The 13,549-nt window shown below is 55.1% G+C and overlaps 4 protein-coding genes across 4 annotated transcripts; 2 read left to right on the top strand and 2 right to left on the bottom strand.

Moving 5' to 3' along the window:
- Nucleotides 1-1,015: 1,015 nt before the first annotated feature.
- On the top strand, nucleotides 1,016-1,471 carry CC1G_14743 (hypothetical protein; the record flags this gene model as incomplete). The annotated part of the gene is made up of 3 exons (XM_002911267.1): nucleotides 1,016-1,048; nucleotides 1,082-1,217; nucleotides 1,419-1,471. The coding sequence occupies 3 exons, from the start codon at nucleotides 1,016-1,018 to the stop codon at nucleotides 1,469-1,471; spliced, it is 222 nt and encodes a 73-aa protein (XP_002911313.1).
- A 772-nt stretch (nucleotides 1,472-2,243) lies between these two features.
- Nucleotides 2,244-5,186, bottom strand: CC1G_13169 (hypothetical protein; the record flags this gene model as incomplete). Its single annotated transcript, XM_001839260.2, has 3 exons — nucleotides 2,244-4,189; nucleotides 4,245-4,961; nucleotides 5,018-5,186. The coding sequence occupies 3 exons, from the start codon at nucleotides 5,184-5,186 to the stop codon at nucleotides 2,244-2,246; spliced, it is 2,832 nt and encodes a 943-aa protein (XP_001839312.2).
- A 1,470-nt stretch (nucleotides 5,187-6,656) lies between these two features.
- On the top strand, nucleotides 6,657-7,928 carry CC1G_13354 (hypothetical protein; the record flags this gene model as incomplete). The annotated part of the gene is made up of 3 exons (XM_001839261.2): nucleotides 6,657-7,484; nucleotides 7,533-7,758; nucleotides 7,807-7,928. 3 exons carry the CDS (start codon nucleotides 6,657-6,659, stop codon nucleotides 7,926-7,928), a joined length of 1,176 nt encoding a protein of 391 aa, XP_001839313.2.
- Nucleotides 7,929-8,649: 721 nt separating this feature from the next.
- On the bottom strand, nucleotides 8,650-13,284 carry CC1G_13355 (hypothetical protein; the record flags this gene model as incomplete). Its single annotated transcript, XM_001839262.2, has 20 exons — nucleotides 8,650-8,792; nucleotides 8,844-9,113; nucleotides 9,171-9,224; nucleotides 9,280-9,345; nucleotides 9,398-9,553; nucleotides 9,608-9,853; nucleotides 9,911-10,024; nucleotides 10,082-10,195; nucleotides 10,253-10,366; nucleotides 10,424-10,537; nucleotides 10,595-10,699; nucleotides 10,757-10,861; nucleotides 10,930-11,244; nucleotides 11,298-11,730; nucleotides 11,779-12,103; nucleotides 12,164-12,504; nucleotides 12,555-12,780; nucleotides 12,840-12,974; nucleotides 13,035-13,116; nucleotides 13,167-13,284. The coding sequence occupies 20 exons, from the start codon at nucleotides 13,282-13,284 to the stop codon at nucleotides 8,650-8,652; spliced, it is 3,576 nt and encodes a 1,191-aa protein (XP_001839314.2).
- Nucleotides 13,285-13,549: the final 265 nt, after the last annotated feature.

A 13,549-nucleotide genomic window follows, 5' to 3' on the forward strand; every position in this document is an offset into this window, starting at 1 on the left:
GTGAAAACTGTCTTTGACGACGCCGATATCCAGGTAGTCTGTGATTCAGCATACAGAGCACGCAGAGAGAGGGATCAGGGGGAGGAGGTACGTCCCCATCGTGTCTAGGCATCTTTTGGATCTCCACTGTGTTCGACGCCTCCCAGGACCTATATCACCTTCCCAATGCGATGGCCCCTTAAGCAAAGCACGAACTTGGCCCAGCGTGCTCGAGTGCATCGACTCGACGTTTGCGGCCTCCAACAGCCTCCAACAGCCTCCAACCCGCCCTCCACCCGCCGGACTTTCTATAGTGGTGAGTTGCCTCAAATTGCCCATCCTATTCTCTCTTGACAAGAAACCTTCTAGCTCAGTGGGAAGTTCACGATACAGTCGCGCATCTGCATCTGGTGAGTGTCTCTTCCTTGCAGCTTGCAACGACGAAACCTAACAGAAATTCCAGAGTCTTCCCCTTGTCTGCGGCGCGGCATACAACCACAGTGGTAGCTATTCCCGGACTGGTTATCTTTTTCCTTTTGACATGTCTGCGCCAGTTGGTACTCTAGTTGTGAGAGTACGACATATGATAAATGTGATACATTTGGACGATTTCGGGTTTCTATCATTTCTAAGCGGATCTGAGCACAAAAAAGTGGGTAAAAATCGCGCTGAGAGACGATGCTAGATGACAAAATAGACGCGTCCAATTTGTCATATCTCAGACGATCTCAGCGGCGGGAATTCTCGCTGGGCGTTATCAGCTGAAATCATCAAAATACAACCTTATTCGTCGATGAAATCATTGTCTCATCAAATTTGCCAATGCCGCCGAATCACCACCGCCAACTGGCCTCTTCGCCCCATCCTACGGATTTTCACATGAAGCGCCCAACCAACAGGTTGAATGTGCCACACGGGATTATGGGCTTGATACAGGCAAAGTCGTCGGGACGTCCATTGTGATCATGGACTCGTTCGCGCTGCCCGTACAGGGCACGAAACCCGTGTCAACGCAGCCGCAGAAGCCAACGAGTACATGGTGGGATACTGTATCCAGGGAAGCGAGAAGGTACGTTCACAGTCGGCTATCATACATTCTCAGATCGATTCTCAACGGCGATCTCAAAAGGCTGGACGACTCGAGAACGCCATTGGCTGGTACCACTCACATCCAGGCTACGGATGCTGGCTATCTGAAATCGACGTCAACACCCAAATGACCACTCATCGCGGTTGCCGTATGTCTTAAGGATAGGATCGCTGGACTCGTAGCTCTGGTCAGTTCCCTGTCAGTCAGCTCCCTGGTACAACGCTAAAAACAGTGTGTAGTTCCTGCTCAATGTGGTGTCCACCATGGCGTTTTCGTAGTTTGGTCCAATATCCAACCGAAGTCTAACATCGACCATTTCGTTCCGCGCTCCATCTGACGTTGAGTTCAGTGGCTGGGGATTTTGGTATCACCCTTGAAAACCAGGTGTCGCAGATGTCCTAATCCTCGCCGAGTTGCAATGCGGACGAAGATCCTCGGACCTCCTCACACTGGTCTTCTACGCGAGGCAGACTTAGGGTTATGGGACAACTTTTCAGAACTAGGGTCCACTCAACCCTGGATCCCAACCCTGCCCTGGGCAACCACCCTGGCCTCTACCCTGGACCAGCAACCCTGCCCTGCTAGGCACCCACCCTGGCCTCCACCCTGGACGAGCAACCCTGCCCTGCTAGGCACCCACCCTGGCCTCCACCCTGGACGAGCAACCCTACCACCTGGGCACCCACCTGGACCACCCTTGTGCACTCTGCCTTACAAACTAACCCCCAGGACAAGCTGCAGACACTGCCGAGCGAAGTTCCAACCGCGCCTGGCCAGCTTCGCACCCTGCAGCCGGAGCTGCGCAGCGCGGCCTTCCAAGGATTCTGCAGCCGAACGAGGCAGCATGCTACTTCCAAGTTCCTACCACTCACCTCGGAAGGGCGCCGAGAATGCTCACCCTGATCCAATTGACCTTATAATCTCACACCACTATTAGCGATGCCCAAAAAACAACAAAATTGATTTTAATGCGATGAGATGAGATACATGTAGCATAAAAAAGAATAAAAGCGAATCAAGGAGGCAGTCGGCCAGGCGATGCTGAAGAGTCACCCCAAAGAAGGTGTAAAGACAAGAAGATAAAGGCGATGAAGGAGGCGACAAGGAAAGAAAGCGCAAACAGACGGCAAAGGTGATGGAAAAGAAAGTGAGACGGCCGACGAAGAATGAAGAGTTACGATGAATAGGCCTCGTCTGCGAGTTTCTCATATGCTGCCCAGAACTTAGGGACTGCAGCGAGGCGGCGAATGGTAGGCTTCCAGTTGCGTATGGAGTTTGGTACCCCCTTCCCACTGCGCAGATGAGACTGCCTCTCCTGGAACCACGCCTCTGCTGCTGGACTCCACTCCCCGACATTTAAGCCACTCTTTGCCCAAGCACTTGGGGGTGGCCAAAGGAAGGTGATAGACTCCTTGTGAACCACGCGGCCGTCGGTCGGTCGAGTTCGATATGCTCCAAGGATCAAATCGATCTCGTGCTCTTCAAGGCAATCGCTGACGACATCCAGTGAGCGCATTGAGCCCATCCAGGCACCGTGGTCCAAGGCTACCGCACTTGGAGGCTTCAGAGCAGCGTCCCGCTGGCTTTTGGTTGCTTTGTCGATGGCAAATCGCCAAAGCAATCCGCCGGCCTTAAGTGCGAGTGCACCGCGGCGCGTAGCCAGGAAAGCATCGTGCATTTGTTCGTACTGCTTGTAGCTCTCCGCTGGCATGGTGGTCCCCCAGGGATACTCACCGATCGTGGGGCGGGCGACGGGGCGCCGCCGAGGTTGGTGCTTCATGCTCCTGGCGATTGCGGTGGAGAATGGCAGTCCACGACTGATCATGTACCTTCCGATAGCAAGGACGCCTGGCAAACCCTCTCGGGAGACTTGGTACAGGGTAGGACCACTGACGACCAAGACGAAATACTGCTCCTCCACGATCTTGTCCTTGATACCAATCACGTATCGCTTAGCGACCTCGCCGTTGGCCTGGGTGTACGAGATCTGCCACGACTGAAGATTTAAAGGCAACGAAGGCCTCGTGGCTACCGCGGCGAGATCCCACCGAGCAGAGAGGTCGCGCAGCGGGACTTTGCCCTGCCCGATTTCAGCAACGGCATCGACGATGGAGCGGAGGTCCTTCTTGGATGCTTTGGCAGAACCTGGGTACCCAAGGCACTGCAGCGATCTGCTCTCCACTGAACCTTCAGGGAAAAACGGCGAGACATTGGGCGACGAAGATCGCACAAGGTCGTACCCCAGACGTGCAGAGATGATGGAGCCGATTTCGGGAGGGCTGTCGAGAACGGTGGAGGTGGAAGAAGGGGGGTGGACTGATGAAGAGGGTGGGCCAGGGCGGGGAGGGTCTTCGTTGCCGTAATCGCTTTCTGAATCAGGGTCAATCGTGGCCCTGGGGGGACTGGGAGCGATGCTGAGGGAGGATTCGCCGTGCGGGGAGGGCAGTGACACGTCGCTGGTGTCTGGGTCGGGGGACGCTGGGCTGAAAAAGGAATCCCAAGAGGAAATCGAAAGTTGGGGTCGCGGTTCCAAGTTCAAGGGGGTGCCGTCGTCGGTAGTTGAAATGAGATCAGCACTCCCAGCTCCTGGTTGCAGGTATTCGCACAATTCGAATTCTTCATTGATGGGGCACCAGTATCTCTGAGCAAACGGAAACGCCTCGAAGAGGGCTTTCTTTGTACTAGCATCGACAGGTCTCCGAGACCACGCTCCTCTCTCGCATTCCCATACAAAAACACTGTATGCCGAGAAGTACGGCTGCCAGGTTGCAGACTCTCCTGGTCGCATCGCGAATTCCCGAGCTTCCTTCGACAGTGTGTGGCCATTCTCCCAGCGAATCCGCATTTCGCGCTTCATCGCGAAGTAGTCCGCAGGCGATGTCCCAGGCACGTAGTCACCCTGAATGAACCCATGGCACGCCAAAGCAGGAACGATGGCCTCCTCCCCACCGAGCGACACCGTCGTGAAGCTGGGTGGTGCAGGCTGCTTGAGAAGCTGGGCGAGAAAGTCACCATAAGCCGCGGAGAGCCTGCCAGTCCAAGGCCTCCACGAAGCCACCACACGCGCAAATTCTGGGTTGGACACCTGGTACGCAGCCTCGGTCGCTGAGGGATCGGCGCCTGCGTAGATCCACAGGGGTACACCGGCTTCTGCCCAGATGTGGGCGCAGGGAACCCATCGGGAGGTTGGTGCGGTCAGGTCGATGAAGTAACCCGTCCGGTTTCCGAATCCTGAAGTCGCCCGCGGTTGACGATCTGGCTAGTTGGTGAATGGCGGCCGACCAGTGGGGTTTGTTGACGTCGAACCATTTGATCATCGGGTTGAGAGGGTGTACGTGGTTGCAGAAGTTCCAGAACGAAAAGCAGAACGATATAAAGGTGATCAGTCGAGAGAAAGCGTTTCGAGATTTGCGGATGGCCTCAATCGCATCCAGCCTTGATGTGTAGGCATCCGAATACTTGAATTCTGAAGGCTTAGAAGGTGGCTTAAGAGGGGGGAGATGGGGGAGGTGCTCCGCTAGAGTTCTCGCGATCGCCAACAAATCGATTTCTAGAGATCGCCATGTTCGGCTGATGTCAGGGTGGAGGATGTAATCGTTTTTGAAGTCGAGGGTGGTGGCGTATGGGAGGGCGTGGTTAGGGATGCACAGGGGAGACAGGTAGGTCCCCTGGTTCGCTCCAAACGACGGGGTGAAGCCGAGCCAGGGTTCCTCGTCCGATAGCCACTGAGCCGAAGCGTACTTGTTTGAAGGTCCGATGGGAGGGTCGATAACGTCGTGTCTGGCATTGACGACAAACCAATATCCCCTGAAATTAGGGTGATCAAGGTATTGGCAGGAGATGTACTTCAGATTGTTCACCCTGGCCTTGACGTCTTCGCTGTGGTATGAACCTAGAAATCGCGCTCAGCGGTTAATGCGAAGACTGAAGCAAGTCGAGTGAACGTACGGAGGGAAGGCAAGGGGTTGTCCGCAGACGGAACAAACTTGCTCGCGAGAGTCGTCTCGAAAAGAAATAGCCCGCGCTCGTCCCCATCAGCACCTGGTGGTAGCTTCGATGTGCTGGGTAGTGGCGCGCGGGATGACGGAACCCTGGACGACGAGGCCCTGGACGACATGGTGTAATCGAGAGACAGGAGGTGACTTAGGTGGCGCAGACTCAAATAACTCTGGGTGTAAAACACCACAGAATCGCGAGGTCAACGAGAAGTAGAGCTTCGAGTGTAAAACACTGCGAAGCGATCCTCTCTATGCCAGATGAGCTCCTAAGGGCATATAATGTCAGAGCGAGGTAAAAGGTGATTAGAGTAACTTACAAGAAGCGCTCGGAAACGCTCTAAGCTTGATGGGAGCGCGGTAGGTAGGTAGGTAGGTAGGTAGTGGTCGACCGCAGAGGTTGATGATCGCGAGTCTGCATACGCGACCTCCGCCTGATGCTATTTCAAACTCCGCCTTGATCGAGATGCTTCCCGCCAGCGCGCTCGCAGTCGCCTGCCCAAGGCACTCATCGAACATCCTCATCCTCTGAGGTGCTGTGCACCCAGAAAGACAAGGGTGGAAGACCCTCGGTACGGGAAGACCTACATCCTCATCCTCTGAGGTGCTGTGCACCCAGAAAGACAAGGGTGGTCCACATCTCTCTGCGGCTACCCCAGCCTCGAGCCCCAGTTCCATCGGATGTCCATGAAACTGGTCGGTGGTATCAGCAGTAGAGTGCGGTGGACTCTCCCCTTCCGCCCCGTTCTCTTCTCTATGTTGCGCGCTTTCTTTCCCTCTCTTTTCTTGCTGGACCCACACCACCCCATACCGCCCTCTGCCACTGCCCACCCACCGGCGCGCCAGTTACATGGTCGGCCCCCAGTTTAAAGGAAACTTATGGAGGTGGGTAGGCCAGAGACTTCTCGATTTTCTAGAGCCCATGTATCGACTTAGATTGCGATTGATTAATGTAACCTAGATGGCTGGCCGCTCTTTCCGCGAGCGCTTCTCTCGGGCGCCCTCAATACCCACTACATGAGCTTGCCCCTGGGGCGCGGACGCGCTCACCATTGTGGAACAGAAATGTTGTCTCCAGTATCCTCAAGTTCTTGCCCCATGAAGGGGAGCCAGCCTCCTGGAGCTCCCGCATTGAGGGACCCGCAATTCGAGCACCAGCAGTTAGTCGCAGATCTCGACTTTCTTGTCGCTTATTTCAGCGCGGCAATTGGTAATGGGACCACCAGATTTGCCACTATTTCAAAATGTAAAGTTTGAAGACCCGAAAGCGCGTGGTGGCCTTATTGGGGTCGCACTGAAAACACGAACAGGAGGTGCGGTGCGCATTAGTCCCTGCTGGTGCACCAAACCAACGTGGCTTTCGCTGATACTGTTATAAGCCCCTACCAGACTCGATCCAGCGCGCACCTTCGCATTAGTGTCTAGGAATCGCTTGGTAAGTAGCAGATCCGAGTCGGCACTGGTGCAGGCCTCTGACCTCCGGGCTGAGACCGCAGGCATTTTTACCTACAATGGGAGTAGACCGAGCACCTCCGCGACCTGCGCGCCCAGGACCTTACTCTCGCCCAAGGGAAAGAGGTCCATCACCTCCTATGGCGGCGCTACCCAGTCCCCCTTTACCTACCCGAGCACCGCCCTCCTCGTGGGTCTCTGGAACCCATCTACCGCCCTTTCCCAGTCCCCCTTCACCTACCCGAGCACCGCCGCCCTCCTCGTGCGGCTCCGCTACCCACCTAGCGCCCTTTCTCAGTCACCCTCTCTCTACCCAAACACCGCCCTCCTCGCTGGTCTCTGTAACTCACCAACCGACCTTCGCGATCCCTCCACTTTTCTTGACCCAAACACCGCCCCCCTCGCGGGTCTCTGCAACCCATCAACCGACCTTCGCGATCCCTCCATTACCGAGCAGCGCGCGCGCGGCTACTCAGTCTCCTTCGCTGCCAATCGCGCCTAGCCCAAGGAGTGCACCAAGTCTTAGCCCCGCGCCAGCCCGCGATCTCCAGCCTAGCGGCCCGCGGCAGCCTAGTGTTGTTCACACTATCAGGGAAGGTGGCCCCGAAGTGAAGACTCACTTTGCTCGGCGCCCAAATTACTCTTCTTCTTCTGAGTCAACTCCGTACCAAAAGCCATCTTTCCGAGGGCTATCGCCCTTTTTGGAGAGAAGCGATCCCTTCATTGCCTTCCGAGACGAGTTCCTCAAGAACCCCCAGGGGTACCTGGTTGAGAAGATTACTGAAACTTCAGCAACCCCCAATCCACCTGGAATCGTCGCTAGGAACAAGGAGGGCTATACGGACGTGGTCGAAGGGTTAGGTATCCAGGTTTTCCGCTTCTCTTTGAACGAGCCGGACAAACTCCAAATTGTCGAAATCCCCTACAATTTCGTGCCCGCCTTCCGCGGTTTCAAAGAAAGCCCCAAGGTGCGTGCGCCAGGGTTGTGGTTTCACCTGCGTCTGACCGCCTCTTAGGCGGAGATTCACTCCGTCTACTTCGTTATCAGCAGCCCGTTCCACTTCAGTATGGACACTCCATGTGTATGGGACTACATATCGGGTGGCCAACCCGTCCAGCAAAGGCATCCGATATGCCAAAAGGACTGGAAGTACGTACCGAAGGGAAAGGATGAGAAGAGGCCAGGAGCGTTTCAGTCTCGAAATAAGTATCGATTCAATCCTGTGTTCCTTTCGCTTTCTGGTATGTTCCCAAACCGCGTTTCTGCAGTTCCTACTAATCTTGTCGCAGATGAGGAGATGAGAAATCCCATTAGGCAGACCATCTACTACTGGGACTATGGGGCGCAGCCGGAAGTACTTTCTTCAGTAGTTATCGAGTACAGGTTTGTCAGCAATCCGTCTAAGCAATAGTTTTTTCTTTTGTATGCCTTTATATTATGCTAGCCGAAATATGACAAGTTTATTAGAACCTTCGCGCTGCGAGCAGGGTCTCTCTTGGCTGAAGATAACCGCAAGCCGCCGTGCCGGAGGGCGGCGGACTCGGAGAATCAGGCCAGACAGTCCACATAGGCAAGGGGATTGAACGTAGCGGGCGCGATACCTCTAGGTGTAAAACACCACAGAGTCAACCTATGTTGTCCGCAGATTTGTTTCGGGTGTAAAACACCACGAAACGAGCCTTCTCGCACGAGACTGCAAGAGTTCGATTTTCTTTCCCTTGTCTTAGTCAGCAGAGGTATCAATATGCCGGATGACTAAGTATGGCCCATGACCGGTGACCACGCGCGCAGCGTCCGGATCGATTCTTCAAGACCGACCACCAGCCGCTCCTGCCCAACCACCCACCTTGACCATGCTCTACTCGATGCTTTGCATCGAGTAGAGTGTAGGACTCTTTGTTCATGGTTAGTCGTCCTGAGGTGCTTAGCGCCCAGGTCGAACGATCTCCTTCCCGGTCTGCATCCAGCACTCGCCGCCCCGGGTTTCCTCCAAGCTAGGTCGGTGTATCCAGGACTCGTCGCAACCGTCTGGGCTCTAGAGAGAAAAGGCATACATTGATTGGAACGATGAAATACATATCTCAGGTGCGTATACTAGTGGTCGATTTTAGTCCACCAGGGCGGGGTCTAACCTACTTTCTGCCCTTGCCCAGGGTGGCCTTCTTAAACCGCTGATAGGTTCTTTCGCCTTGGGGGAGGGAGGGTGGCAACGCAGGCGGGAGAAAACTGGGGCTCACTCCTCCTAGTGATGCAGCTTGGCGCGCAGGCGGCACGACTGGGATGGGTTTGTCAGGATTGTGGCAGATACTCGAGGGCAGAAACTCACATGGTCTCCCTAAACCCCGCGAACCAGACGCTTCAGCGTTTTCCCGCATCCCATCAGCAGTAGAGCTCGTAGCAGAACTCTTTTGCTTGTCTTTCCGTACGAAGGGGTTGAGTAGCTGGCTGGAAAGGTCCCTGGCGGCCGAGAGGCCTGGTCGTTCAGTCGTTGGTGGTGTTAGGAATTCGCGGTGAGGGTGATTTCCAAACAAACTCGAGAACGTGGGCACGGGGTTAGGCTTCGCCTTCTTCGCCTGAGTTGAAAGTACCGAACCTCCTGAAATGAAACAACACAAAATTAGGATGAATCACTCGAGCAAAGCAGGTACTGGACTCTTGCCCTGTGTTTGTCGACTGCTTTCGGGAGACGCGCCTCGCTTTCGAGCTTCTGCAGAAAGGCGATCGTCAGACATATAGCACGCTGAAGGCGGTCTGCGACTTACGACCTCCAGCCCCAAAGGACATTGAGCCTGAGAAGGGATTATGTGCCCTAACGTCCTCTTCGGGCTCTGCACCAGGTAACCAGTTAGCCCGATGAGGAGAAATGCGAGCGCTACTCACCACTTGCGCTGGCCGGCGGATATCCTGAGGAGGCACTGCACATCGACTCGTCGCCGAGCTCGGTGTGGCCAGGTCCAAAGCCAGTGTCGCTGGTAGCATCGTAATCGTCGACGTCCATGCTGGCACTCGGAGAGCGGTGCCCTCCCTCAGATTCGCCTGCTGGGAGCAGGTTAGTCGCACCCCTTGGCCTCTGTTTCCGCGGATACTCACCTGTCCCAAGTTCCCAGTCAGACATACCAGGCGCGCCCACCAGCGGCTGGAATTCCTCCATTTGCGTGCTACCCGGTGCCTCAGTCACTTCTTTGCCCGAGGGCGAATTGGTGAGGCGGTGTTTGACCTTAGTCCGCTTAAGCTCGTACGGACCTGGGGCAGGCTGCGATTCATCGTCAGAGCTGCTCGAATCGGTGGATATCGCCTTGGCTTTTTTCTCCTTCCTGCCTTTCTTCCGCTCTTTGGCTGGGGGCGAATTGGTGAGCTAGTGTTTGACCTGAGTGCGATTAAGCTCGTACTGACCTGGGGCAATCAGCGGCGCCTCGCCAGAGCTGCTCGAGTCGCTCGAAACCTCCTTCGCCTTCTTCGCCTTCTTCGCCTTCTTCGCCCTGTTCCTCTCTTCCTTCTTCTCTTTCCCTGTGGAGAAGCGAATGTTGAGTGGTTAGCCCCGATTTCGTTTGTGTTAGCACCGACCTGGGGCAATCTGCGGCTCCTCGTCAGAGCTGCTCGAGTCGCTCGAAACCTCCTTCGCCTTTTTCGCCTTCTTTGCCTTCTTCGCCGTGGTCCTCTCTTCCTTCTTCTCTTTCACTGTGGAGAAGTGAATGTTGAGCGGTTCGTCCCGATTTCGTTTGTGTTAGCACCGACCTGGGGCAATCTGCGGCTCCTCGTCAGAGCTGCTCGAGTCGCTCGAAACCTCCTTCGCCTTTTTCGCCTTCTTTGCCTTCTTTGCCGTGGTCCTCTCTTCCTTCTTCTCTTTCACTGTGGAGAAGTGAATGTTGAGCGGTTCGTCCCGATTTCGTTTGTGTTAGCACCGACCTGGGGCAATCTGCGGCTCCTCGTCAGAGCTGCTCGAGTCGCTCGAAACCTCCTTCGCCTTTTTCGCCTTCTTTGCCTTCTTTGCCGTGGTCCTCTCTTCCTTCTTCTCTTTCACTGTGGAGAAGTGAATGTTGAGCGGTTCGTCCCGATTTCGTTTGTGTTAGCACTCACCTTGGGCAGGCTGCGACTCCTCGTCAGAGCTGCGCGAATCGACTGACATCGCTTTGGCACTCTCAGCCTTCTTCTCATCCATCTTCCGCTCCTTGCCTGCTGGAACTGCTTAATTAATTTGGTGAGCACTTCGACTCTTTCATCATTAGGCCCAAGACTCACCTGGTGATCTTTCTCCCCCGGGCTGAGAAGCGCCGGCATACGAATCGCTTATGACTTCCTTTGACTTTGAATACTTCGAAGCCTTGCGCTTCTTCGGCTTTTTACCTTCATGCGGAACCGGGTGAGCACGCTGATCTCGCGGCGCCAATTTAGCAAGTGGAATAAGAACTCACTCGTCTCAAGGTTCTGCTGCCGGGTGCTGCTGCCGACTCCTGGAGGTTCGGCACTCCGACCAGCATCCGAATCCGCGGTCACCGCCGCACCACCTTTTACTTCGCCATTTCCCTTCCTCGCCACTGTGGCACTGCCAGTGGTCCCTTCCCTGCTCTCTTGTGCAGGTTCACCTGCACCCACAACTTTCTTCCCCCGCTTTCTGCGCTTTTTCTCATCGCCGCTACTCGCGTTCGCCATCTTGTCCAAAGGAGTGTCTACCTCGAAGTCTTCATCGACATTGGTGATCAGCTCGCCTTGAATGGTGCGCGAGATCACTAATCGCAGCCATATTAGCCGATCATTCGAGGGTAAGTAAACTGCGACGCACATCTCGAAGTTTCAGTATCGAGACCGAAAAACGCGTCCAGCATGTCCTTCTTTCCTCGGGCGAGGAGAGAGAGCGTAATGTCTGCCGTATTCGCCGCGAGAAGTTGAATCACCGTGACTGGTTTGCTCTGCCGCTGGCGGTAAGCCCGCCCGATAATCTGCCACTCGTCTTGCGCTGACCACGGCTGGTCCTTTGGGGGGTTAGGGTTTAGGGGATGAATCGCTGCATTCGACAAGAAGTGCAAGGAGGTGCGCACCAGGAAGATAACGATGCTCGCCCGCGTCAGGTTTAGACCCGTGGAGCCAACCTTCGAGAAGATGAGAACCCTGTGGTTAGGGTCTTTGTTGAATTTGTCGACGATGGAAGCCCGCTGCTTGAAGGAATGGCGGCCCTGAATAATGAGGGGCTTATTCATCCCATAGAGCTTGAAGATCTAGACTGCGGTAAGTCGCAGGCAAAGGGAAGCAGTGCGCCTACTTACGTTCTGCACTAGGGCCATGCAATAAGTAAATTCCTGGAATATAATGACCTTTTTGTCCCGAGTGAACTGTGCACTTGTCGGCATGGGAGGGTATACAGCTTTCCCGTCCTCGAATGCGACTGGAGGTGCGTCATCTCTCGAGAGGTGGTGTTTCGTTATGCGGACCACTGTGTCGATTTTCGTTGACTTCTGCATTTCCCACTCCTCGAGGCTCGCGAACTTGGGAATCTTCTCGTTGGGTTTCTCTTGGGCAAAGGAAACGCTTTTGCGGTGCTCGAGGTAGAATGAGTTTGAGGTTGCGCTTCGTCCGTTGGCATCCGATGCGCTTGAGAGGAGCAGGGTGTCAGGAAGCTGGATCAGAGCGAGTGATTGAAATGCGACTCACAGCGTAATCCCTTCAGCTGAGATGGAGTCGATGATTTCGAGCTCGCGGGGGGTTAGCTTCAGAATGCCGTGGATAATCTCCAGAGGGGGAAGCTGTATCAGCGGGCAGCCGTTTGGCCCGAGGCTGCTCGCCTTCCTGCGTATGAACATGCCACAAAACTGCTTTTGCATTCTCCAGGAAGCGCTCATCTGCACTTCCCGCACTGGATCATCTTCACTCGCGAACTCCTCCCTCTCCGCTCGCGCTTTGCGAAGTGCGCTTGCGTCAGCCACCTGCTCGCGATGGGCCTCCTCAGAGAAGAAAAAGGGGAGTCCAACGAAGCGGCCCATAGCAGCGATGTCCTAAGACTGGTATCAGGGAGGGTTTCGATGCAAGTCAATGACCAACTAACCTTTGTGGACGTCTGCAGAGGTGTCGCCGTCAGTATGAGCCTCACGGTGCTGTTTTCCAGTAGTCGAAGGATTGAAGAATGCTTTGAGCCGCTATTGCGAGCCGATTGGGCTTCGTCCACCGTAACCGAAAGGTAGTCCTGGCCGTAGAGGGTGGAGGCCATCAGCGCATTGTGATGCGGCTTAGGCTCGGGGTGGTCCCATGGGAGAGAAGCAGACGACCGTTCGCTGGTGTGTAGCAATGCAAAGTCGGATAGAAGGGCCTGGGGGGTCGGTTAGCTTTCTACTCTCGCCAGTCGCCGAACATGAAACTTGCAGATTGGGATGCAATGATAATCCGCCGGTAGGCAGGGTGCTGAGCTGCTGCATACCCGTTCTCCTTCGTCCAAAAGTTATCGGTTGCAGAATCTGACGTGCTTCGTCTGTAGATGAAAATGTCGATGGACTTCGGTCGAAAATAAGTCTTGAGCTCTGTCTCTCACTGGTCGATCAGTGTTCCCGGGGCAATTATCAAGTGGGGCTTGTCAGGGACGAGGGTATGGTCCTTCAGGTATGGTCTCTCCTCTGCGAAAGTCAAGTCAGATCGGTTAATCTCTGTTCTGAAAGAACCTTACGAATGATGGGTGGGATGCGAGCCTTGCACTCTTGCCGGACCCTAAGGTCAGCGAGGAACGCCAGTGTGGCCGCGGATTGGATGGTCTTCCCCAAACCGACGTCGTCACCAAGGAGCATTCCCGTGACGTGGTCAGGCGACGAGGTTTCTTGGAAGATATGGCGGGCAATGCTATGGACACCGCATAGTTGATGCCACTGCAGCGATAGAGGTTCGACATCGGCAGAGGCCACGTTGCTGCTACCGAGGTCCCAAGTCGCGGAACCGGACTTGTGCCGGTACTCGTTGAAGAGCAGTGGTCTTCCCCTTTCAATCCGAGGCTCGCAGCCAATTGGGCTGAAAGTAGCCCAGCTTACCACTTTCACCCAGGATCCTTCCCATCGA

The sequence above is a fragment of the Coprinopsis cinerea genome, assembly GCF_000182895.1.
Source record: "Coprinopsis cinerea okayama7#130 chromosome 5 map unlocalized cont3.5, whole genome shotgun sequence".
Classification (NCBI taxonomy): domain Eukaryota; kingdom Fungi; phylum Basidiomycota; class Agaricomycetes; order Agaricales; family Psathyrellaceae; genus Coprinopsis; species Coprinopsis cinerea.